General features: G+C 44.5%; 1 protein-coding gene and 1 long non-coding RNA gene across 2 annotated transcripts in view; one reads left to right on the top strand and one right to left on the bottom strand.

Moving 5' to 3' along the window:
• LOC143930573 (uncharacterized) overlaps nucleotides 1-11,890 on the bottom strand; it is a 56,989-nt gene extending 45,099 nt beyond the window's left edge. Inside the window, exon 1 of the long non-coding RNA XR_013262798.1 lies at nucleotides 11,607-11,890. This is a non-coding gene — a long non-coding RNA (uncharacterized LOC143930573). The remainder of the gene's footprint in view (nucleotides 1-11,606) is intronic.
• The window catches only part of LOC143930570 (polycystin-1-like protein 2), a 189,505-nt gene that overhangs the window by 141,069 nt on the left and 20,749 nt on the right, over nucleotides 1-27,687 (top strand). Inside the window, exons 36-39 of the mRNA XM_077455002.1 lie at nucleotides 10,586-10,913; nucleotides 15,977-16,110; nucleotides 19,739-19,866; nucleotides 27,396-27,556. Of these exons, the coding sequence (XP_077311128.1) occupies nucleotides 10,586-10,913; nucleotides 15,977-16,110; nucleotides 19,739-19,866; nucleotides 27,396-27,556 (751 nt within the window). The remainder of the gene's footprint in view (nucleotides 1-10,585; nucleotides 10,914-15,976; nucleotides 16,111-19,738; nucleotides 19,867-27,395; nucleotides 27,557-27,687) is intronic.

Here is a 27,687-nt window from a genome sequence, read left to right as displayed (position 1 = left end):
GCAGGCCCCTACTTTCAAACATCCAACTTACAAACATCTCCTACTTGCAAACGCAAGGAGACAGCAGCAAGTGAGATGAAAAAAGATGGACGACAAAACAAATTATACAGGGGTGATAACCCTTCCCTATGTTTTCCAAAAAGCTTAAAGATAGTTTTTTTGACTGGAGCTACACTTTAAAAATGTACCGGTTGAAAATGACAAACAGATTCAACTTAACACAACAAACCTACACAGTCCCTGTCTTGTTTGCACCGCCTGTATACTGCTGTTCTGAGTATATAGGGCCTGGGGGCCACACGCATTTCCTTTTTTTAATATGGGTACGGGGTTCCCCTTAATATGCGTACAAGACCCAAATAGGCTGGTAATGGGCAGGGAGGGCTACCCATGCCATGTTTCTCAATGATTTTCAACCATATTGCAGGAACCAGATATAACATTAAAACCGCAAGCAGTTTTAAATGGTGTTATTTCCGTTTAATGTCATTTTGTGCAGGGACTGTTCTAAACACGGGAAACAAGTGGCACTTCACAGGCATACTACAGACACCCCCCAGGCACCATATTTAAAGAAATATTTCACTTTTTTTTTTTCACTTTAATCGTCATTACAATCAGTGCTCCCGCCAAAACGGCAGTTTTTAAAACTTTTTTTGCAGTGACCCATGTCCCCTGAGGCAGGAGGCAGGTCCCCAAACCCTTTTTAGGACACTGTCTTGCATATTAGCCGTTAAAATTAGCACTTTCCAATTCGAACGTTCGAGTCCCATAGACTTCAATGGGGTTCTAACGTTCGTACCGAACGCGGGGGTCGTTCGCAAGTTCTGGTGCGAACCGAACCGGGGGGTGTTCGGCTCATCCCTAATGCTCAGTTAAGAATGAACACAGGAGCAATCAGTACAGATCAATCACTGTGTTCATTTAGAAAAGGGAGGGCCTGCTAAATGACTGGCCCCTTCCTCTGCTCTCCATCCTGAAATATCTCCCGCAGCAGACGATGGGAGAAGAGAGAAGGGGAGCTGGAAGCACTGCAGGGGGGGGGGGGAGACAGGGGGTGGCAGAAAGGAGGGGAAATCGGCACTGCACGGGGTGATTAGGGTGTGCTCAGGCACACCCGGCACACCCTTTGCGCACTCCTATGGCTGAAAGTCAGATCAGAAGCATCCCTTGCAATAGGAGTTTCATTTTTTTCTAAGATGCTTCCTAAAATTCTTGATTGTAGATGTTCTTTTTCTCATTACAAAACTGAGATTGTAGGCAGATTCTTCCACTTAGCAGTCAGTATGATAAATGATTTGGCAAGGGACATATCCGTCTCTTAAAGTAGTTCTGCACCTGAAAAAAAAAATATTAAAAGCCAGCAGCTACTAATATTGCAGCTGCTGACTTTTAATAAAATCACACTTACCTGTCCCAGGGTCCAGCGATGTCAGCGTCAGATGACGAGCGTTCACTCGTCTCACTGCTGCCCCCGCCGCCATCCTCTGTCAGGGAATCGGGAAGTGAAGCGTTGCGGCTTCACTGCCCGGTTCCCTACTGCGCATGCGCGAGTCACGCTGCGCGTCTCTTCTGGTCCCCGCTGTGTCCTGGGAACTGTGTGTTTCCCAGAACACAACGGGGGGGGGGGGCTTCTGCGGGGGTCTGCGGCGGTCTGCCCCGAAGTGGGTGCAGATACCTGGATTATCCAGGTAACTGCACCCCCCTCCCCCCTAAAAGGTGCCAATTGTGGCACCGGAGGGGGGGAGGGAACATATTAGGGGAACTTCCCCTTTAGGGTGAAGAACCGCTTTAATAACAGAAAAAGATTTAGCTAAAACCCTTGCAATATGTTTTAGTTCGCTAGGAGAAGATATTTTTTTTCAACAACATTGGAGTTTTTTTGGGAGAACCTGTCAAACATACTGTACTGTGAAAGTAAAATATTCTTACCTCTCTTTAGGGAATATGGCCTTAATAAAGACAGCCCCGTTCCCTACTGTTCACAAATACTTCCACCCTAGCAATCCTCAGTAGGTAGTTTTTTTTTTTTGAGAAACAGTAGGTGCATCAAACTCTATTAACCGAAATAACCAAATAGATGATACCTAGTAGCGCTAGTGCTATGTGAAAATTTAATTCACTCACCCTATCTATCAACTCTTAGCCCTTGTACACACGGTCGGATAATCTGTCGGATTGCGTCTTATCGGACCCTGTCGTCGGATAATCCGACTGTGTGTGGTATGCATCGGACTGATTCCGTCCGAATCTCCGTCCGACCCAATTTTCCAACATGTTGGAAATATTTCCCGACCAACTGGGCCGGACGGACCTAATCCGATCATGTGTAGAGCATTTTCATCGGACCAAGTGCCACGCATGCTCAGATCAAATTCCTACATCAAAGCTATTGGCTACTAGCCTGAATGTAGTCCCATCGTAACGAAATTACGTCATCACGTTCTGAAAGATCAGATTTTTCGCCAACTTGGCCCGACCGTGTGTATGCAACAGTTTCGGACAAAATCCGACGGACAAAATCCGACAGGCAAAATCCGACGGATTTGGTTGTGGAAATCTCCGACCGTGTGTACAGGGGCTTACTCTGTATTCCCACACAGAAGAATATTATATTCAATAAATGAAATAGTCACTAATGACAGGGAGCATACACGCATGCAATTACTTATTCTGTTGTGGGAAATCAAGCAGGAGACGCAATCATGCTGTCGGCTTAACTAGTGTCCGCTGTGACCACCAATGCCTTGGAGTATAGTGTGATGTTATTGAAGATTGAAGTGGCTTGATGTGATTTTGGAGTGCTTTCTTTCATATTGATTCATGTGAGTGCATAAAACGAGTGGATTATTTTTAATTAAAGAGTGTTTACAGTATTGCACTATTGGAGGTCTTTTTTCTTTTGAGGTTCTTGTGAAATATATTTATTAAAGCCTTAAAGGAGAATGTCCAGAGATTGATGATTCAACATCTACTATCATCTCGTGAGAGATTTGATGCTTTATTAGCCCAGCACGAGAGTGCTAGGCTCAGCTGTTGGTGAGTGCTCCTACGAGGGGGGTCATTGGTGTGGTGAAGGATTCTCAGAAAATTGCTTGCACACTGAATTAATTATTTTCATATAAAAAAGCAGGAATATTGTGGGAAGATCTGTAATCACCCCTGGGTGACGGACTATATTGCTTTATTTATATACACAAAAAACTTTTTGTATATACTTTTTTATTTACAATTTTTTACATATTTTTTGTCTGTGGAAATTGCAGGTTATAGTATATGGTTATATTGTGTTTCACCAATTTTTTTTATAAGTAATTGCATACGTGTATGCTCACTGTCATTAGTGACTATTTAATTTATTGAATATAATATTCTTCTGTGTGGGAATACAGAGTAAGAGTTGATAGATAGGGTGAGTGAATTCAATTTTCACATAGCACTAGCGCTACTAGGTATCATCTATTTGGTTATTTCGGTTAATAGATTTTGATGCACCTACTGTTTCTCTAATTATTTGTTTAAGTAGCAGCTATTGCTATAGGTTTAGAGAGTTCATTATCAGTGTGGTGACGATACACTAAGTGGGTGGTTTAATTTTTTTGTGTATCCATTTGAAATATTAGTTTTTTTTTTTCAATGGCAGTGGGGTAGTTGATATAAAGCTAAAGACTGACAGTAGCCAATTGACAAAACATGCAAAGAAGGGTACATTTCTGAACGCTTTTTTTAATAACTTCTCTTTATTGAGAACTTTTAATATTAAATTCAAAACATAGCCTTGGGGCATTCCCCAGCTAACAACTATACAAACACATCATACAATACTAATAGATTACAAAACACAGCTATTACTCATAACCATAAACCCGTTGCTCAGGTCCACACCAATAAAAGAAAATACCATACCATTTATGCAGAAATTCCGCTGCCCCCTTCAGAGGTCAAGCTCAAACCAGGGTTTAATCAACTATTACCATGAGATGGGGACTCTGATCCACCATCACCTTGATCATCAATAGTGGAGTCTGAATTCATCCACAGATTCCATACCTTGCAATCATTCAGGTGGTTATCTAATAGTTTCTTGAAACTATCAATGCCCCCCACTGAGAACACCACCTGTGGAAGGGAATTCCACATCCTTGCCGTTCTTACAGTAAAGAACCCTCTACGCAGTTTAAAGCGGGAGTCCGCCGGGACTCCGCGTTTTTTTTTTTTTAAAAAGTCAGCAGCTACAAATACTGCAGCTGCTGACTTTTAAAATAGTGACACTTACCTGTCCAGCGCGCCCGCGATGTCGGCACCCGAAGCTGATCTCTAGATCGACACTCGAGTGCTGCCGCCACCATCTTGGGTATGGGAATCAGGAAATGGAGCCTTTCGGCTTCATTTCCCGGTTCCCTACTGCGCATGCGCGAGCCGCGCTGCGCAATGAGGACGGTCCCCGCTGCCTCTGGGATCTGTGTGTTTCCCAGCAGGCAGCGGGGCACTTGCGGAAGGGGGCGGGCACTTGCGGAAAGGGGCGTAATGTACGCCCCTTTCCGCAGAGAGCTAGCCCGGAAGTGGGTGCAGTTACCTGGATTATCCAGGTAACTGCACCCCCCTCCCCCCTGAAAGGTGCCAATCGTGGCGCCGGAGGGGGGGAGGAATCCGATGAGCGGAAGGTCCATTTTAGGGTGGACCTCCGCTTTAAGGTTAAACCTCTTTTCTTCTAATTTTAATGAGTGGCCACAAGTCTTGTTAAACTCCCTTCCGTGAAAAAGTTTTATCCCTATTGTGGGGTCACCAGTACGGTATTTGTATATTGAAATCATATCTCCTCTCAAGCGTCTCTTCTCATGGTAATAAACATGTGGCTCCTCACTTATTTTCCAATATTCTGCCCCTCTTGTCTCTTTGAAAGTCATGAACGGCTATGGTTGTATAAGTAGATAGATTTTTAATTGAACCCAGTTTGTTTGAGCTTTTCCTGACAATTGTTCTTTTCCAACATTTAACATGGCACCTTTTAAATACGTGTGCACTCTGTAATGTTCTCTCTGCAAGAACCTTTTACCTACCGTACTCAAAAAGCATGGGTGGAATGCACATTGAGAGGTTTCCCTTGAAATTATACCACTGTACTTTTTGTACACAAAGTCAATAAAGTTTACAGAGGTTCTTTGATAACAGCATACACCTTCATTTTATAACATCAGTATTGTAATACCAATACAAACAATACTTATTTTTGACAATTCCATATAAGCTTAGTTGAAAAATCTCTTTTCATGTTGTGATTGCTCCGGGTCTGCTGGCCATCGCTTTCCAAAAACTTTCTGCATTCCCTGCTTCCTATGCTGCTTCTCCTCTGCTGTTTACTTACAATTTCTAAGGACTACATATCCCATGGTGCCTTGCTGCCTACAAGTAGTGATTCCTGTACTGACTCTGCCTCCTGAAACTCCTCCTCTCAGCACCTCTGTAGTTTAGAAGGCAGGCTATGTGAAATGTGCGACACAGGAGTGCCTACTCACGGGACATAATTCAAGGAAGTAATAGGTGTTGGGATTATCACAAAGTAAATTTACAAACTTCAGGATTGTTCAGATTAATAAGAGTAGGCTAGAAAAAATTTAAATGCAATGTGGAAATTAATATATGATTGTATATTTTGACCATAGACACACTTTAATATACTGTATGTAAAATACAATGCACATGCTTTGCAAATTTTACAGATCCCCAGTAATAACATTCTCATGTTCCTTTGCCAATTATGCACTTTCTTGCCCTTATCTAAGTTGCAATTTTCCAAAGAAAAAACAATTTGCAATTATTACATACAGACATATTCCCTAATTGTAATCTAATGTAGCACTACCTCCGCATGAGCCGCTGGTTACTCGTTTCCCCTATTCCTGCACAGCCAGGCAAAATGCATTTCCCACTTGCATCCAGGCACAAGAAATCAGTCCATGGACTTGTTTTTGTTGTTTTATTGGGGAAAACAACTTGGATAGGGTATAGGAATTATGGGATGCCCATCTTGACTTGAAGAACAACAGATGAGGACAAACTTCCTTCTCTATGTACAAAAAGAAATAAAGATCCTGGACTGCAATCCTGGAATAAAAGCAGTCTCTATGGATCAGTGGCAAAGTTCTTTAGGAACTAGAAGCTCTCAGGCCGCGTACACACGCGCGGACTGTTTGCCCAACCTTGTTCGTCAAACAGTTTCGGCAAACAGTCCGCTCAAAATTTGCATGAGCGGACTTGCCCACACACGAGCGGACTGTTTCAACGAACTGTTTGCCAAACAGTCCGCTCAACTTTTGAAATGAACGGACTCGCCCACGTAAGGCGGAGGCAAATCCGCCCATTTCGAGCGCGTGTACAGGTAGGCGGGGCCCGCGAAGGAGACGTCGCGGGCTCCGCCGCCTGGAATGGGCTTAAAGGGGAACCCCAACGCCGAAAAAAATCGGCGTGGGGGTTCCCCCAAAGTCCACACCAGACCCTTGTCCGAGCACGCTACCCGGCCGGCCAGGAAAGGGGGGCGAGCGAGCGCGCCCCCCCTCCTGAGCCGTACCAGGCCGCGTGCCCTCAACATGGGGGGTGCCTTGGGGAAGGGGGGGCCGCGCGGCCCCCCCACCCCAAAGCACCTTGTCCCCATGTTGATGAGGACAAGGGCCTCTTCCCGACAACCCTGGCCGTTGGTTGTCGGGGTCTGCGGGCGGGGGGCTTATCGGAATCCGGGAGCCCCCTTTAAGAAGGGGGCCCCCGGATACCGGCCCCCCACCCTATGTGAATGAGTATGGGGTACAATGTACCCCTACCCATTCACCTGTGAAATAAAGTACAAAAAAAAACACAACACAGGGGAAAAAATATTTTATTGCACAGCTCCGGGGGTCTTCCGTCTTCGGGGGTCTTCTCGCCGGACTCCTCCGCTATGTGTGTGTAGCTCTTTTACTAGCGGAGGAGTCCGGCTTTCTTCCTCCCCGCCGCCGGCCTCTTCTCCCGACTTCGGGGGTCTTGTCCCCCTCTTCGGTTCTTCTGCCGGGCCACCGCGCCTTCTTGTAGCTCTTTTACAGGCGGTGGCCCGGTCTTCTGTCACCGCTGCCTTCCGTTCTTCTGTCGCCGCCTTCGGTTCTTCTGCCGGGCCACCGCGCCTTCTTGTAGCTCTTTTACAGGCGGTGGCCCGGTCTTCTGTCGCCGCTGTCGCTGTCGCCGCCTTCCGTTCTTGTTCTTCTTCTTGTTCTTCTTCTTCTTCTCCAGGCGATGTTGACACGTCGCTCCCTCCGGCCGGAATGCCAGAGCCGCGCTGTGCGGTCACTTATATAGTGACAATGGGGCGGGGTCACATGGTATATGTCACATGGGTTGGTCACATGGGTTGATGTCACATGGGGACTATGACATCGTAAGGGGGCGGGGTCACCATGTGACCAACCCATGTGACATATACCATGTGACACCGCCCCATTGTCACTATATAAGTGACCGCACAGCGCGGCTCTGGCATTCCGGCCGGAGAGCTCGTCGAGTCAACATCTCCAGGAGAAGAAGCAGAAGAACAAGAAGAAGAACAAGAACGGAAGGCGGCGGCGGCGGCGGCGGCGGCGACGACAGCGGCGACAGAAGACCGGGCCACCGCCTGTAAAAGAGCTACAAGAAGGCGCGGTGGCCCGGCAGAAGAACCGAAGGCGGCGACAGAAGAACGGAAGGCAGCGGCGACAGAAGACCGGGCCACCGCCTGTAAAAGAGCTACAAGAAGGCGCGGTGGCCCGGCAGAAGAACCGAAGAGGGGGACAAGACCCCCGAAGTCGGGAGAAGAGGCCGGCGGCGGGGAGGAAGAAAGCCGGACTCCTCCGCTAGTAAAAGAGCTACACACACATAGCGGAGGAGTCCGGCGAGAAGACCCCCGAAGACGGAAGACCCCCGGAGCTGTGCAATAAAATATTTTTTCCCCTGTGTTGTGTTTTTTTTTGTACTTTATTTCACAGGTGAATGGGTAGGGGTACATTGTACCCCATACTCATTCACATAGGGTGGGGGGCCGGTATCCGGGGGCCCCCTTCTTAAAGGGGGCTCCCGGATTCCGATAAGCCCCCCGCCCGCAGACCCCGACAACCAATGGCCAGGGTTGTCGGGAAGAGGCCCTTGTCCTCATCAACATGGGGACAAGGTGCTTTGGGGTGGGGGGGCCGCGCTGCCCCCCCTTCCCCAAGGCACCCCCCATGTTGAGGGCACGCGGCCTGGTACGGCTCAGGAGGGGGGGCGCGCTCGCTCGCCCCCCTTTCCTGGCCGGCCGGGTAGCGTGCTCGGACAAGGGTCTGGTGTGGACTTTGGGGGAACCCCCACGCCGATTTTTTTCGGCGTTGGGGTTCCCCTTTAAGCCCATTCCAGGCGGCGGAGCCCGCGACGTCTCCTTCGCGGGCCCCGCCTACCTGTACACGCGCTCGAAATGGGCGGACTTTCCGAGCGGGAACAGTCCGCTCATTTCGAAAGTACAGCGGACAGGCCCACACACGGGCGGACTGTTCGCTCAAACACAGTTTCAGCGGACAGTTTTTCGGAATTTCCGAAAGACTTTGTCCGTCCAACTGTCCGCTGAAACTGTCCGCTGAAAGCCCACACACGAGCGGACTGTCCGCCCAAACACTGTTCAGCGGACAAGGTTGGGCGAACAGTCCGCCCGTGTGTACGCGGCCTCAGTCCTCTTTAGTGAAATAGCACAAAGTCCAAAAATGTATGCAGGAGTATAGTGTCTCCTCAGTAGAACATCACACAGTCCTGACACTTGCAGATACTACCGGCCCTCCTGGCTGCTTGACCACTAGCCCACCTGGCTGCTTCTGGATAATGCCCCAGGACAAGGGATTGGGATTTAGCAAAACACTGTCCCTGGAAAGAATACTACATCTGGCAGTATCTCCCCTTGTATGCCCTTGGGTTTGCTGAGGTACTTACACAGTCCTTTGCACCTCGCTGTGCAAGAATCCTGTTCAAGCCTCCATCTGATCAGATCTTCCCATGTCGACCCAGATGTCTTCTGCACAAGACTCAAAGGTAATGGAGATCCCTCTCTTAGGCTTCTTCTTCTTCCCCTCCTCAGCTCCAGCCTCAGAGTCCCCACCCAGGCCACACAAAAGCAACCTCAGCACTCCATACTCCACCCGACTCCCGGCCAGGCTCCACCATATTTAAGGACTGGCCCAGCCACCCTGCCAGGCCCTCTGCCTGGAGACTGGCCAGATTCCCTCATTTATGCAGATCAGGATCTCCTAGCTTCCTCCCACTAACTTCCAGAAGCTTCTCCAAGCTTCTAGAGCCAGGGGGAGGTACCATAGACCTTCCCTGTAGAGCCATCCTGCCTCCCCTGCAGTAACCCAACCTAATTACAGACTCACACAACTACCATAAGTCAACAAAATGAGTTTACCTATACTAGATGCACACTAGAGGGTGCTACACTGACATCATTAACATTAGCACAATGACTGCAGATCATTATAGTTACTAACGTTAATCACACCTCATCATCCTATACTTTCTTGGGCTTTCCAATCAAAGTCCAGACTCTTGTTCAGACTTTTTAATACCAATACTTTTGAAAGCATCCATAGCACCAATCTCACAAACAACTGCCAAATGCATCCAGTAAGACCCTAACAGTATTTATTTTGTGGTGTTATTTTGAAATGCCCAAATAGTATCAGATACCAACTGCAGCAATTCTTAGTTGAATTTAATGAAGCCAGAAAAACAAAGGGAAATTCGGAATGAATATAAAAGACATACTTTCTTATTTAAATAGTGCTACAGACTAGCCACACTTATCAATAGGCACTCTTCCGATTAAGCCTTCAAACAGTACTTTCCCCCTGCCATCTTTACTCACCACTCCTGTGTGATCGGAGAGAGACAGGCCCCGCCACCGCATGGTGTACTTGTGCTCCGAGAGGGGATGAAGGTACATCCATACCCGCCTCCACTCTGTGATGTATACCAGCCACAACCAGCTTGTAAAGCATCTGATCAAACCACTCATAAGTACCACATGCATATGTAAACAGTGATCGCACATTTATATATGGTATCAAATCAAATGTCGGAGCGAGAGCAATAGTTCTAGCACCAGACCTCCTGTGTAACTCTAAACTGGTATTATATAAACGTTATAAAGCATCGCCTATGGAGTTTTTTAGGTACCGCAGTTTGCCGCCGTTCCACAGGTATACACAATTTTAAAAAGTAACATGCTGGATATAATGCATAACATCATATTTTAGATTTTATCAAAAATTGGGTATTATATTGTGTTTGTGTACACTAATATTTATTAAAGTGTATTTTTCCCTAAAAGTTTGCTTTTAAAAATGGCTGCGCAAATATCATGCAACATAAAAATTTGCAATAATCAACATTTTATTCTCCCGGGTCTCTGCTTTCAAAAAATAGAATGTTTAGGGGGTTCTGAGTAATTTTCTGATTTTCTTTTTAGTAAATGCAGATTTATACATGAAAAGTGTTGGAATTGGCTTGGGTTTCAAGTGGTTAACATATTTTTATAATATATACTTCTTTGTTTAATGTGGGACAGGCTTTGTGACGGATGGTAACTCCAAGCTGGTTGGCAGCGCGAGGTTTCGCCAGGTGCGAGTCAAGAAGGACTCTTGCCCAGTAGCTTCTGTCCTCCAGAATACGATTAATGAATGTCGGGCACCTTATTCCCTGGATACCGAGGATATGGAACATTATGGTGAAGGCTGGAATTCCTCTGCATTCACCAATGCAACCAACACTGATTCTGCCTGGTACTACAAGAGCCAGTCCAAGCTTAGAGGCCACCCTATCTGGGGTCGAATGTCAACATACCGCGGAGGGGGTTATGTGGTACATTTAGGAGGTGATAGAACAACTGCACGCAGGTATTTTTCAATTATTATTTTTTGGATGATGGAATCAAGGCACATATAAAACAATAACTACATCTTGCTTATGGAAAATCCAGTGCTGTGATTTCTTGACAATTTTGCTCCTGCTGTCCTACCAGACCTGAGTGACGTGCAGTGTTGGTCATCTTACTTTAAAAAAGTAATTAGTTAAGTTACAAATTACTTCTCCCAAAAAGTAATTGCGTTAGTAACTCGGTTACTACATTGGAAAAGTAATTAGTTACTCAGCAAAGTGTGACGGGGTGGCAGCGGTGGTACTTGAGGGGATGGCAGCGGTGGTACTTGAGGAGTGGCAGCGGTGGTACTTGAGGAGTGGCAGCGGTGGTGTACCTGGGGGATGGCAGTGGTGGTGGTTTACAGTACTTGGGGGGTGGCAGCGGTGGTACTTGGGGGGGTGGCTGCGAGGGTGTACTTTGGGGGTGGCAGGCAGCGGCGGTACTTGGGGGTGGTAGCAGTGGTGGTGCCACCCTCTCCCACCACCACCTCTGCCTCTTACTGATTTCATCCCCCACCACCACTGATCTCATCCCTACCATATCACCCCATCACCTCTGTTGTAGAAGTGGTGGTGGGAGGGTAGGGATGTGATCAGTAAGAAGCAGAGGTGGTGGAGGACTTGGGATGGATCGATTGCACTTCAATTCGAATCGTCAGACAGTCACTTACTTGAATGCCTCCAGGGATGCCTTTCCTCATGGGGAGAGAGAGAGACCCTCCCCTTCACTCGATTGGTGTCAGCTGACTTCATTTTTCAGTGTTCTCCCTACATTCTCTCTCTGGATAGGCGGGGTGGGATGGGGCAGTCCAGACAGTCTCTCTGAGTCTCAACCTCTTCTCAGCTCAGCGGACGAAAGTCCCCCTCCCCGCGGCGGAACGAACGGCCAGGCAGCGCGGCCACAGCGGGCCTCCCGGTAGATGTAATTGCAGTAACTCCGTCCAAGTAATGGGAACTGAGTTACCATGAGGGGAAGAGTAATCGGTTAGATTACTCATTACCCTCTAAAGTAACTGCTTTAAATAACTCTGTTTATTTTAACTGAGTTACTTACATCACTGGTGAAGTGTCATGAGGATTTATCCAAAAACCCATGGGCTCACTCCTTTTTTTTGTCAGGGGAAAAAACAGAAATAGGAAGCAGAAAAAAACACGAGAGAAAAAAATCTAATGCTGAATTTTCATGTAGACAGCAAAGATAAGTGGGAGGCTCTGAGGACTGCTAAAATAAAGAAAAGATTGGGAGGGGAATCTTCAAAGGATCCCTCAATTGTTGGCAATTTTAGTCCAGTACCTCATCCTGAAAAATTTGTACACAAAAACCCTAACTACTAAACTGAAGGACTATAGCGGGACCATGGAGTAAAAAAAGTATCAAAAGAGTTTATTATACAGAATAAAAATGTTGAAAAACATGATTGTACACATATACCACAGACATAACATTGAAATTTGAACACAAAAACTTTCTTCTTAGTGTTGATTGACTTCAACCCCACAGTAGTGGGAGATGTTAAACTTGCTGTTGCACTGACGCAGGTTTGCATTAAAAACCGCAGAGTTGATCAAATACCACCAAAAGAAAGTTCTTTTTGAAAAAATACATACATTTTGTTTGTGTACAACGTCGCATGACCACGCAATTGTCAGTTAAAGTGACGCAGTGCCGTATCGCAAAAAATGGCCTGGTCATTAAGGAGGAAAATCCTTGCAGTCCTTAAGTGGTTAAGTACTGATCTCCTGCACCAAGGTTGCTCTGCACTAAAGATTAACCCTTCCTGTGCTGGAAGATAACAGCGCTGTAATCCCTGTTTTGCATTGTATAGGCTGGTTAACTGGATTGACATATAGTATCTCACAAAAGAGAGTACACCCCTCACATTTCTGTAAATATTTTATTACATCTTTTGATGTGACAACACTGAATAAATGCCACTTTGCTACAATGTAATGTAGTGAGTGTACAGCTTGAATAACAGTGTAAATTTGTTGTCTCCTCAAAATAACTCAACACACAGCCATTCATGTCTAAACCGCTGGCAACAAATGTGAGTACACCCCTAAGTGAAAATGTCCAAATTGGGCCCAAAGTGTCAATATTTTGTGTGGCCACCATTATTTTCCAGCACTGCCCTAACCCTCTTGGGCATGGAGTTTACCAGAGCTTCACAGGTTTCCACTGAAGTCCTCTTCCACACCTCCGTGACAATATCAGGGAGCTGGTGGATGTTAGAGATCTTGAGCTCCTGCACCTTCCGTTTGAGGATGCCCCACGGATGCTTAATAGGGTTTAGGTCTGGAGACATGCTTGGCCAGTCCATCACCTTTACCCTAAACTTATTTAAACCTCAGTAAGGCAGTGGTCGTCTTGGAGGTGTGTTTGGGGTCATTATCATGTTGGAATACTGCCCTGTGGCCCAGTCTCTGAAGGGAGGGGATCATGTTCTGATCAGTAAGTCACAGTACATTTTGGCATTTATGGTTCCCTCAATGAACTGTAGTGCCAGAACATGACAATCCCACCACCATGCTTGATTGTAGGCAAGACACACTTGTCTTTGTTCTCCTCACCTGGTTGCCCCCATACATGCTTGACACCATCTGAACCAAATAAATGTATCTTGGTTTCATCAGACCACAGGACATTGTTTTAGTAATCCAGGTCCTTAGTCTGCTTGTCTTCAGTAAACTGTTTGCAGGCTTTCTTATGCATCATCTTTAGAGAAGGCTTTCTTCTGGGATGATAGTCATGCAGACCAAAGATAACCGCTGGATATAGTGCTGAGCACATGCATTCAACTTCTTTGGTCAACCGTGGCGAGGCCTGTTCTGAGTGGAACCTGTCCTTTTAAACCACTGTATGGTCTTGGCCACCGTGCTGCAGCTCAGTTTCAGAGTCTTGGCAAGCTTCTTATATATCTATCAGAAGGTGGAAAGAAAGCAAATCTATCACTTGAAATGCAAAAAAAAAGCACCTAGTGGCGCTATACAAAATACACACTGTTAATTAGCAGTGTGCTATAATAACCAAAAAATACCCAACGTGAAAATAAAAATGTGCATAGAAAGTAATCAACAATACAATCAATATTGATGAAGTAGCAACAAAATACAATCAAACAAAAAAAGATTTACAGTCAAAGAAATATATAAATCACACAAATAGTGATGCTGTGAATAAGTGACAAAAGGTAAAAAATAAAAAATGAACACAAGAACAAATGGTGCTCTAATAAAGATGTATAGTTCCAAAGTGGATTCGATTAATCTTCAATCAAGGAAAATTGATGAAAACCAGTGACCATAATGGTGGCAATAGTTCAAAAAATGATTAATTCAGATAAACATTCTGTAGCCAAGTGTCCATCAAGTGAAAAACCTCCACCGCACCCTTGGTGCTCGTGCCCCCCTTGTATAAAAAACTCACCAAAAGTATTGCCCAGCACTCTCGTGTCAGGCAAAAACGCTTATAGTGTATACAAATGATGATTATTTTCTCCAAGCCACTTCTTATGAGAACTTCGCAGGCAGAGGATAGTCGCTTATTATCTCAGAATTACCTCAAGGAGACAAAAGAAACTTCCCATAGTGCAATAATGTAAAGCTAGTTTAATAAAACGTCAAATTTTAAAATCACACTCACATGGATCCAATTAAAAACAGGCACTTCAAATAGACAATCCACTGGTCAGTTCAAAGGTTCTTCCCTCATAGGCATTGGTGAGTATACTGGAAGCAGGCTAGATAGTGTCACATAGCACCGTCTCTATACAAGGTATCTGTGTGGTACCTGACAGCAGATAGCTCAAATTGAAAACAGCGCCAAATGGTGATATTCCGTCCTTCAATCTGTATGTTCTCCTCCCTCCTCCTCTTCTCCCGCTTCTTATAGCCTAAGCTATCTTTATGTAGAGCAATTATTTTCTTTAGATCCTCAGAGAGTTCTTTGCCACGAGGTGCCATGTTGAACTTCCAGTGACCAGTATGAGAAAGTGAGAGCGATAACACCAAATTTAACACACCTGCTCCACATTCACACCTGAGACCTTGTTACACTAACGAGTCACATGACACCGGAAAGGGAAAATGGCTAATTAGGCCCAATTTGGACATTTCCACTTAGGGGTGTACTCACTTTTGTTGCCAGCGGTTTAGACAATAATGTTTGAGTTATTTTGAGGAGACAGCAAATCTACACTGTTATACAAGCTGTACACTCACTACTTTACATTGTAGCAAAGTGTATTTTCTTCAATGTCGTCACATGAAAAGATATAATAAAATATTTGCAAAAATATGAGGGGTGTACTTACTTTTGTGAGATACTATATACACTCAAGACCAGAATCATCCTACTAACTATTACAGGCAATTGCTCCTATTTAGAATTATGGAAATTGTAATGCCGCGTACACACGACCAGACTTTTCGAGGGACTAAGTCTGACAGACTTTCGACGGAGTTCTGACGGAGTTCTGACAGAGTTCTGACGGACTTTCCGAATGAACGGACTTGGCCACAGACAATCACACCAAAGTCCGATGGATTCGAACGTGATGACGTATGACTGGACTAGAATAAGGAAGTTCATAGCCAGTAGCCAATAGCTGCCCTAGCGTCAGTTTTTGTCTGTCGGACTAGCATACACACGAGCGGATTTCTCGGTAGGAACTGGGTCCGGCGGAGTTCTGGCGGAAAAATTTGAAACATGTTCCATTTCTAAAGTCTGTCAGACTTTTGCGAATCAAAAGTCCGCTGCAGCTCACACACGATCGAATAGTCTGCCGGAATTGTTCCGTCGGACTTTTGATGTTGAAAAGTCCGGTCGTGTGTACGCGGCATTACTCTATCCTGGCATTTTAGCAATAAATCATTTTTTTTTCTGGCTGCAGTTGAAGAGGCTCAAACACAGCAGGAATGAGAGGATTTAAGTTGTGGGAGGTGGAGCAGAAGAGAACAAATAATGCGTCTCTATTTAGAGTCAAAAGCAACCAAAGATTCTGCTGTTCAATTACATCTTGATGTTTCTTTCTCTTTTTAGAATTCTGCGAAACCTTTTCAACAATGTCTGGTTGGACGATTTCACAAGGGCTCTTTTTGTAGAATTTACAATTTATAATGCCAATGTCAACCTCTTCTGCATTGTCCGGCTAATGTTTGAGACCAATGCATTAGGTAAGTGCAACAGTAAGAGGATTTTAAAGTTCTATCAGCATCACAACACAGATCTGTCTGGAAGTATATGTAAACCGTAAGGCCCCATTCACACCTTATGCCGCGTATACACGATCGGAATTCTCGTCGAAAAAAGCTCTGATGGTTTCCGTCAGAACTCCGATGGAATTTCGCTCAAATTGTCTTGCCTACACACGGTCACACCAAATTCCGACGGTCAATAACACTGCGACATACAACACGTTCAACGGCACTATAAAAGGGAAGTTTAATGCTTCCAAGCATGCGTCGAATTGTTTCCGAGCATGCGCCGGAATTTTGAGTGTCGGAAATTGCATACACACGATTGAAAAATCCGATAGAAAGGTTTTCCGTCGGAAAATTAAGAACAGGCTCTAAAGACCGTCGGAAATGCCGACAGAAAAAGACCCCCGGGTATACACAAGGTCGGAAAATCCGATGAACAGCTCCCATCGGACTGTTTCCATTGGAAATTCCGGCTGTCTGTACACAGCATAAGTGTAGCACTTTCAGGCAGAAAGTCGCAAGATTTTACAGAGAGTTTTGCTGCAGTTTTTGCCGCAATTTTGATGCTTTTTGCCACAATTTTGATGATTTTTGCCGCAATTTTGTACAGGTCAAAAGGTCACCAATGTAAAAAGCAGAAAAACTACCAAATCTGCCTAAAAAAAGTTCCAGAACTTGTTTGAGCTTTAGGCGGTTTGGAGTGGAGATGTGAACCGTCTCCATAGAGGATAATTGATTTTTTTTCCCCTCCAGCATTTTGTAGCCTCAGGCTTCAAACTACAAAATGCTCAGGTGTGAATGGGGCCTTACAATGAACTTCTCTTACTTTCTCCCTTTTGGTCTGTTAAAATTACCGTTGAAAGCATTTTGTTATATCAGTACTTGATGTGATTGTAGCCGTATTAGTGCAATTGTGACAGAGAAAATTGAGTACTGTCCATGATACTTTTTTTATTTGCACTAACATACAATTTTTCAGGACAAGCTTTTGGGGTATGTCCCCTTTTTCAAGGTCCAAGCAGTACTGATTTACAAATTTTTTAAGCAGAATGTAAAAAAACAAAACAAAAAAAAAAAACACATCTCTGAGGGAAAGAAGAGAGAAAAGAGAAAAAACAAAATAAAAAAAACAAACAAAAAACAATACAAATCAATGGTAATAAAGATAGCAGCAGAGTTAGTGAGATAAGACAGAGGGAGAGCTATAGAATGGAGGGGGGATGCTAGTCACTGAGGGGGTCATAAAACTTTAGTATAATGGGTAAGGAAACCTATATCTAAATTCAGGCCATTATTTTTTGTGTAAAAATTCTTCTTAGTTCAAAGGTTTTTCTTTCCTGGGTAGTTGTGAAATTCCCTTTCAGAACTAAAACATTGAGGTCTTCTATATCCACTTTCAGACCGGACCATTTTGCGATTTGGCACTGCGCCGCTTTAACTGACAATTGTGCGGTCGTGCGACGTGGCTCCCAAAGAAAATTGACGTCCTTTTTCCCCCACAAATAGAGCTTTCTTTTGGTGGTATTTGATCACCTCTGCGTTTTTTTAGGGTTTTTTTGCGCTATAGACAAAAATAGAGCGACAGTTTTGAAAAAAACGCATTATTTTTTACTTTTTGTTATAATAAATATCCCCCAAAAATATATATAAAAAAAAAATTTTCCCTCAGTTTAGGCCGATACGTATTCTTCTACATATTTTTGGTAAAAAAAAATTGCAATAAGCGATTATTGGCATTTTTATTAATAATTTTTTTTTTACTAGTAATGGCCGCGATCAGCGATTTTTATTGTGACTTCCACATTATGGCGGACACATCAGACATTTTTGACACATTTTTGGGACCATTGTCATTTATACAGCAATCAGTGCTATACAAATGCACTGATTCCTGTGTAAATGATACTGGCAGTGAAGGGGTTAACCAGGGGTGGCAGTGTAGGGGTTAAGTGTTCCTAGGGGTGTGTTACTAACTATGGGGGGCTGGGCTTTGTGTTAGTGAACACTGATCTCTGCTCCAATCACATGGAGCAGAGATCAGCGTCACTTGTTGCTAGGCAGAACGGGGAGATGCTGTTTACAACGGCATCTCCCCGTGAGACAATCGCGGGTATCCCCGTGGCAATCGAGTCCGTGGGACCCGTGACCGGACTCATGGGGGTCCCGACAGGCACGCGAGCGTGCCACCGGCGGTGCGCACGTGATGGCAGGGCGGCATATAGAAATGGACGTACCTGTACGCCAATATGCCCGCCTGTGCCAATATGCCGACGTACATCGTCGTGCGCCGGTCTGGAACTGGATATATATGGACCACACTATAGAAGAGCTCAATGTTTTAGTGTACACTTTAATAGCTAAATTATGAATGCAGTGAAATTACCGCAAAGCCTAAAGCTCCATACACACGGGCAGAGTACCGGCCAGTTCAACAGAAACTGCCGACATTTGGACCCTGAGAGCTGACCAGTGTGTTCTGGTAGGGGGGCTGCCAGAACACAATAGCTGAGTGGGAAAATCGCTGTACTAACTTTAACAGTTTTTTTTTTTTCATTTAGCCCACTGCCAGCATAAAATAAAACTGTTACCTAATATACATTATATAACAGTGTTATCAAATTAATTCACAAATTTGTATGTAAAAGTATGCTCACCTAAACAGAAATTGAGATATTAAACACTTGTGTCATTTTGTAGACTATTGCTGTTTGTTACCTGCTCTAACAGTTAAGATTATAACAGTCAGCACTTCGCTACTTTGGGACTACTAGAAATTCAGTGAAGCCCTGGTTCACATTGATGGGCAGGGGCAGACTGAAAACTCATGGGGCCCCCGGGCAATAGGAGAATATGGAGCCCCCAGGCAATAGGAGAAGATTATGGGGCCCCCGGGCAATAGGATATTATGGGGCCCCCAGGCAATAGGAGGTTATGGGGCCCCCCCAGACAATAGATGATGGGGCCACACAGTATACACACACATACAGTATACACACACACACAGACACACAATATACACACACAGAATACACATACACACACTGAAAAGGTACTGGAGAGGCGGGGCAGCTATAATCTTGGGATTGTTAAAAAACAAAGATTTTTATATACTGTCCCTGATTTTATTGAGGCTGGCAACCCTGATGGGGCCCCTTAGTGGAATGGGGCCATCGGGCATTGCCCGAGCTCTCGAATGGTCAGTCCGCCCATGTTGATGTGATTTTGACATTTCGTTTTTGTACTACTTTTAGTGATTTCAGGTGCGATTTCGATAGACATCTGTGCAGGAACCCACACAGATGTCTCTGAAATCGTCGGACTGACATGCGGGAATAAAAACGTGGGAGTTCAGCTGAACTCACATGATTTCAATCCCGCAGCAGTGTGAACCTGGGCGAAGTGTTTGAAAGTCTCGACTTGTTGTATCTGCCTCTTTTAAATTGGTTTATATTATGAAGATCGCCTGAAAGTTTTATTGTACCTACTTATCTATATATAAAAAAAAAATCTGAACAGAAATAGATCAAATTATGAATGATGTATGTTTTTGCTCTTTTACGAAATAGCACAAAAAAATAATAACTTTACTTTTCTCTTTAAGGTATCTTCATGACTCACACTGATCTTCAAAGTGTCAGACTGTATCCCTACACAGATGGCTTACATATATTTGTTGTGGCAGCCGAAGTGATTTATTTCCTCTTTGTCATATACTACATGGTGGTGCAGGTAAGGCTGACTGAGTGACACCAACAAGCTCAGCTATCTGCATTGCTCATGAGTCATTCCTCCCAACTGTCCCTGATTTCCAGTGACTGTCCCTGATTTGGAGCGATGTCCCTCTGTCCCTCATTCCTCCTCATTTGTCTCTTATTTTGGTCTGATCTATATAGATGTAAATAAAATGCACTTTTTATCTTTCAAAAAGTGTTTCCCGGTGCTAAACCTTTCATCCAAATTCTAAATTGTTGCATTTTTACATTTTAAAAGGCAATACAGGGGGTCCCCGACTTACGAACGCCCGACTTACGAACCACTCCTACTTACAAACAGGGCGCTGCGGGGACCCTCTGCCATTCTGCGCGGACCATCTGCTGCTCTGTGCATGCACGGCCAGACGGAGCCTTGGAAAATCTCGGAAATGTCTGTAATTTGCCGCGCATGAGCAGAACGGCATTCAACGGAACATTGGAAATGTCCGTAATTGTCTTTCTGCGCATGTGCGGCCGAGTTACAAACATTTCCGGATTACAAACAGGAGGAAAGTCCCTAACGGGTTCGTAACCTGGGGACCCCCTGTATAAAGGAATAGTAGTGGTAAAAAAAGCTCTTGTGGATTTAATTAACCCTTTTTTTTGTTTCCTTTAAGGCCCCCCCCCCCCCCCACACTTGTCCTAAAACTATCCCCCCTGTGTGTCTGCAGCAGCTGCCAGCAGGAGAGGAGGTAAGCTGGCAGCACTGCAGGGGAAGGGGGCACACGGGGGTCCGGAGAGTAGGGGTGTGGGGATACAAATACTAGAACCAAGGATCAATTTCTTCAATAGAGCGGTACACCCTGCCTTCTTGGTAGGTGCCTGGGCCCCCCTTTTGAACTGATCTCTTCTACTAAATGATAGTCACTCGACTTTAAAGTGGTTCTGCACCTAAAAAAAAAATATTAAAAGCCAGCAGCTATTAATATTGCAGCTGCTGACTTTTAATAAAATCACACTTACCTGTCCCAGGGTCCAGCGATGTCGGCAGCAGATGACAAGCGATCGCTCGTCTCGCTACTGCCCCCGCCGCCATCCTCTGTCAGGGAATCGGGAAGTGAAGCATTGCGGCTTCACTGCCCGGTTCCCTACTGCGTCTCTTCTGGTCCCCGCTGTGTCCTGGGAACTGTGTGTTTCCCAGAACACAACGGGGGGGGGGGGGGCGTCTGCAGGGGTCTGTGGCGGTCTACCCGGAAGTGGGTGCAGATACCTGGATTATCCAGGTAACTGCACCCCCCCTCCCCCCTGAAAGGTGCCGATTGTGGCACCGGAGGGGGGGGGGAGGGATCAGATTAGCGGAACTCCCCCTTTAGGGTGAAGAACCACTTTAATTGATCCAATGGCTTTAGTTCTTTCTGAATCATAGACTAGGGGGACCAGACAATTCCCCAATTTCATCCTTGGTTAAAATAATGTATCCCTGATTTCTTTTCAGCCTTAAAGTGATACTAAATACGCACGGTTTAATGTACATTGTCCCTTCTATTTCTGTACGTGGATGATGGCATCACTGTAATTATTTTAATAGAAAAAAAAATCGAAATATATTTTTCCTAATCGATATACAGATGTCACATGACCCAGCTCTTTCCCAGCTTGTCTGCAGGGAAACATAAGCAGGAGGAGCTTCTAGTCTTCTGCTGCTGGTCACATGTTCAAAATAAATAAAAAAAAACGCCTTTGGAATACAGAGTAAAAATAAATAATTACTATCAATAAACTGTTTTAAATTTTCATACCAATATATAGTTGAGAAAAAAAATATTTATTATTTTTTCGCAATAACATGGTGTGGGTGGATTTCTGTGTCAGGCCCCAGCAGCCTGTGTCTTAGAATAAGTGGGAAGGGGAAACCTCTATTAATCTACATGTAATATCGCACCCCCATTGTGGTTAGCTGCTTGGTGGGCATGGAGGAGGAAGGAGGGAGATGGCTGTCATTTACCACTGTGTATACACCCACATGTGTGACTCTATTGTCACATGGGCTGCTCAGGTGTGATAGGGAGGAAATGCTCATCATAGAAACTAAATCCCTAGCTGAATTGGGGACATGGACAGTAGGGGGAGAGAGAGAATCAGCCAGGTTTTTTGCAGAATATAGAAAACTAATCCCATAGTGACTGATTATGAACAGCATGTAATAATCCTAGGAGTGTGGGGAGGAGTGTGTCTGCTCCCGGCTGTGTCTGGGGTTGTTGATGATGTCACATGCTGATACGGCCCTCCTAGTCCTCCCCTTCCCCTTTGGCTTTTGCAGACTTGTTGCTGGAGGTAAGGATGTGGATTATTGTCCGTCTTGCACTTGCATGTAATGTAGGCTTAGGTTTTATAAAACCATACCCCTTTGACCGCTTTCACATACATTTACTGCAGCAGGGCAGCCATACTTGCCAACAGTCATGATTTTCCCTAGACAATGCCGATTTTAGGACCCTTGTCCCGATCGGAGGCCGTCCCGATTAAAATACTGGGATTTTGCTTTTGTCCCGGGAAATCAGGACTTTTTTTGGTACCAGAGCTGCTTCTAGGATGCCTGATGTAAGGAGGCACTCCGTGGGGACACCTGATGTAAGGAGGGACTCTACTGCACTGGGGACACCTGATGTAAGGAGGCACCCTGCTGGGAATGCCTGATGTAAGGAGGGACTCCTCTGGGGATGTCTGACGTAAGGAGGGACTCCGCTGGGGACGCCTGATGTAAGGAGGCACTCCACTGGGGACGCCTGATGTAAGGAGTCACTCCGCTGGAGACACCTGATGAAAGGAGACATTCCGCTGGGGATGCCTGATGTAAGGAGGCACTCCGCTGGGGACACCTGATGTAAGGAGACACTTCGCTGGGGACACCTGATGTAAGGAGGCACTCCTCTGGGGATATCTGATGAAAGGAGGCACTCCACTGGGAACACCTGATGTAAGGAGGCACTCCGCCTTAAAATGAATGCCCCACCCCTAATTATATTGAGACCCCGCCTACAGACAAAAAAGTGTCCCTATAAATTTTATTTACAATGTTGGCAACTATAGACAGCCTAGGTGTGCAAAATCATGTACCTGTATGTGATTTTGCGCAGGCAGTTTAGGGGGGGGAGCGTGCACTGCTCCCGCTGTGATTGGACACAGCAGGAGACAATCGGCATGTCCGGTGACCCCGATGGCCACTCCGACCCACTGATTGTTCTGAAGAGAAACAGAGCAGCGGTGTGCCGATGTAAGCAAAGCACACCGCTGCTCTGTCAAAGAGGAAAAGAGAGACACTGTGTATCAGCTAGGCTGAATCACAATCTCTCTTTTCCTCCAGTGAATCCACTCCCCCTAGTGCATTTCTTTAGCACTGATCACTGTATTGGTGTCACTGGTCCCCCAAAAATTGTCACTTAGGGTCAGATTTGTCCACGCAATGTGGCAGTCCCACTAAAACCCCATAGCTAGATTTACTGCTACAGGGCGGCTCTCCTGTGCAGAATCACGTATATTTATGTGCACTGCAGGAGGGTGCTCACGTCAACACCGATGCTGTGTTTATTCACAGTGGAAATCGATTTGCGGGTGAAGGGCACTGGGTGTCCACCGGTACCCACCGATTACTGGGCAGAGACACAAAACATGTAATCAAGGCAGAGCTCTGTTCTGCTGGGGGGAAGGGATGGATTTTGCATCCCTGCAAGAGAATACAATCTGACTCTTCCCCTAGTAAACACAATGAACACAGTACACAAAAACACTGGCTAGGCACCCAGTTAACCCTTTGATCAGACTAGATGTGTAACCCCTTCCCAGCCTGCGTCATTAATACAGTTACAGTGCTTATTTTAGCAAAGATGAATGTATTAGTGTCACAGGAGCCCACAAAGTGTCAGTTTATGTCTGATTGTCCGCCAAAATATCGGAGTCCTGCTAAAAGTCGCTGATCGCTGATTACTAGTCTAAAAAACAATTCTAATTCCAGTATACATTCTGTATACCATAGTTTGTAGACGCTATAACTAAGAGAGAGATGTACACCAACAATATTGCGCAAAAGGAAAATTATAAATTGAAATAGATAAATACAAAGAAATGTATATGATGAGCAGCCAACACGCTAAAACTAGGGATTTTTTTTTATTAGCTGGAAAATCGATAAAAAATGTAGTGCAAGCGCTCAGCCTATACACACTTCTTATAGTGCTACAAAATAATATGTGCTCAAATATATGTATAGTATTACCCAAAGGAAAAAAATATAGATGCACTGTAATAAAAATACAGAATATGAAATTGTATAAATATATACAGTGACCTATATATATACCAAGAGAAGAGGGTAATAGGATGTTGTATCTCTAAAAGAGAAAACAGTGACTATGAATATCTGTAAACAATAAACACAGTGATAAAATCCATAGATAACTGTGAAAACAGTGACTGTGAATGTCTATAAACAATAATCTCAATAATGAAGTCCATAAATGAATATATAGTCCAAAACAATCGTGCAGAGTGCCAGTAGTGACCAGGATCCTGTGATATTGTGACCGAAAAAAACAATGTTCCACCATGTGACAATCCCACCACCTTATAGGGTGTAGGCTTACCAGATCTATGTGACCCTAGTAGGCATACGCCTCAGGGGTCAATCAAAGCTTGCGATCCCAACCAAAGAATGGTCTCAAGGATTAGGTGTGTCAGTCATGGCATATACGATCCCAACAGATGGCTAGATGTGGTCAATATTCCTCATGTGCATATATAGATCCAACAATGATTCAGGCATGAAAGATGAAAAGACAGAACCGACATGGCATAATAACGTCTTTAAAAAAACTTTAATAAAAAATATTTTGGTAAAACTCACATTTCCAAAAAGTACAATCAAGCGTGTCAGGATAAAAATGGCAGTAGCGGAGTCCTCCCGACGCGTTTCGACCCACCGGTCATCATCTGGGGTGGTCCCAGATGATGACCGGTGGGTCGAAACGCGTCGGGAGGACTCCGCTACTGCCATTTTTATCCTGACACGCTTGATTGTACTTTTTGGAAATGTGAGTTTTACCAAAATATTTTTTATTAAAGTTTTTTTAAAGACGTTATTATGCCATGTCGGTTCTGTCTTTTCATCTTTCATGCCTGAATCATTGTTGGATCTATATATGCACATGAGGAATATTGACCACATCTAGCCATCTGTTGGGATCGTATATGCCATGACTGACACACCTAATCCTTGAGACCATTCTTTGGTTGGGATCGCAAGCTTTGATTGACCCCTGAGGCGTATGCCTACTAGGGTCACATAGATCTGGTAAGCCTACACCCTATAAGGTGGTGGGATTGTCACATGGTGGAACATTGTTTTTTTCGGTCACAATATCACAGGATCCTGGTCACTACTGGCACTCTGCACGATTGTTTTGGACTATATATTCATTTATGGACTTCATTATTGAGATTATTGTTTATAGACATTCACAGTCACTGTTTTCACAGTTATCTATGGATTTTATCACTGTGTTTATTGTTTACAGATATTCATAGTCACTGTTTTCTCTTTTAGAGATACAACATCCTATTACCCTCTTCTCTTGGTATATATATAGGTCACTGTATATATTTATACAATTTCATATTCTGTATTTTTATTACAGTGCATCTATATTTTTTTCCTTTGGGTAATACTATACATATATTTGAGCACATATTATTTTGTAGCACTATAAGAAGTGTGTATAGGCTGAGCGCTTGCACTACATTTTTTATCGACGCTATAACTAAACCAATCAATATACGCTTATTGGGATTTTGTTTACCAAAAATATGTAGCAGAATACAGATTAGCATAAATTGATAAAGAAATTTGTTTTGTTTTTTTGTTTTTATTGTTTTTTGGATATGTATTATAACATAAAGTAAAACATTTTTTTTTTTTTTTCAAAATTGTCAGTCTTTTTTTGTTTATAGCACAAAAAATAAAAACCACAGAGGTGATCAAATACCACCAAAAGACCACGTCACACACCCGCACAGTGACGTATCGCAAAAAATGGCCTGGTCAGGAAGTGGGTAAAATCTTCCAGGGCTGAAGTAGTTTATCCCCTCCCATTGTTAGCACAATTTGGCCATGCCCAACATTTGGTGTGGTATTTATTGCATGCTACCTATTACACCCAATCCCCTGGTTCTGACACTGTCCCAACCCCAATAAAAATTAAGAGGGGGGTGGTGTCAGTAGGGTGTTTCCAGATTTTATTTTTAAAAATGTGGTCACCATATCATTGACCCAATGTAAGAGTTAAAGTTACAGTAAACTCTGGTTTAAAAAAAGAAAATTCTATTCCAGGAAAGTCCAACAACAATTGTCTGATGGAGCATACACACGGTCGGATTTACCAACAACAGCCTGTCATCGAACATTTGCCGTTGGAAAGTCCGATCGTGTGTACGCGGCTTTATTTGTCTTGTAGCAAGGCTTGCTCAAATGAGGATGATATTGCTGGGCCATCTGCTGGGATCTTGGAAAAGCTGACCACAAGTTCTACGATAAAATGCTCTTGCAGAGTGCTGGAGCATTCTCCCAAGATTTGGGACCATCAGCTTTTTAGGACCCCTGGAGAAAGTCCAGGGCCACAAGCTGGTGTGTAAAGTAATGCCGCGTACACACGATCAGACTATCCGGCGGACTTAGTCTAGTGGACAAACCGCCGTAAAGTCCGCCGGACTGTCCGAACGAGCGGACCTGCCCTCACACGTGACTTTTCCGGCGGACTAGGTCCGACGGACATAGTCCGCCGGATTATCCGCCGTACTTTTGAAATGAACGGACTTGCCCACAGACACGGAGGAAAGTCTGTTCATTTTGAGCACGGCTCCAGGTATGGTATGGACTTAAAGGGGAAGCCCTACGCCAAAAGAACGGCGTGGGGGTCCCCCCCTAGGCCCATATCAGACCCTTATCTGAGCACGCAACCCGGCCGGTCAGGGGTACATTGTACCCCATACTCATTCACATAGGGTGGGGGGCCGGGATCCAGGGGCCCCCTTATTAAAGGGGGCTCCCGGATTCCGATAAGCCCCCTGCCCGCAGACCCTGACAACCAACAGCCAGGGTTGTCGGGAAGAGGCCCTTGTCCTCATCAACATGGGGACAAGGTGCTTTGGGGTGGGGGGGACACGCAAACTTTTTGGTAAAAAAAGTCCACCGGAGCCCAAACACGGGGGGATTATTTGATTGTGTGTACGTGACATAACTTTTACTTTTTTTTATACTTTTTTTTTTTTGTGTGTGTTTTTTACATGGAGATAGGTCTACAAGGTATGTGACCCTTGTGCTTTAATGCAAGGTCTTCTTTATTAGGTGTATGTATGAAAAGCGTGTTAACAAGAAAACATACTTCCAGCTGTAAATTTTACAGTGCAAATTTGAAAATGAAACATGCAAAAAGTATTGCCTGCACATAAGCCCAACATTATTAATGGAATTTATATGTCTTTAAAAATATTTAACATTCTGTATACTGCCCACAGGGAAAACTCATGAAAACTCTTAAATGGGGGTATTTCCACAGTAAGTGGAACCTGCTGGAGTTGGCGCTGATTATAATAAGCTGGAGTGCCCTTTCTGTGTTTGTAAAGAGGACCATTCTTGGAAACAAGGACATCAATTACTACCAGAATCACAAGGATGAGTGAGTAGTATATATCATTACTATCAACCATCTGTCTGATTGTCAGGGTTAACAATATATATATATAGAGTTCTTTTCTTTAGTCATATGTAAAACACTGCATGTGATCATTTTGTGTTAGCATATGCAGC

The sequence above is a fragment of the Lithobates pipiens genome, unplaced genomic scaffold (assembly GCF_037356315.1).
Source record: "Lithobates pipiens isolate NorthernLeopardFrog02 unplaced genomic scaffold, aLitPip1_a1.2 Scaffold_10, whole genome shotgun sequence".
Taxonomy (NCBI): Eukaryota; Metazoa; Chordata; class Amphibia; order Anura; family Ranidae; genus Lithobates; species Lithobates pipiens.
This window is presented reverse-complemented; position numbering and strand designations above follow the sequence as displayed.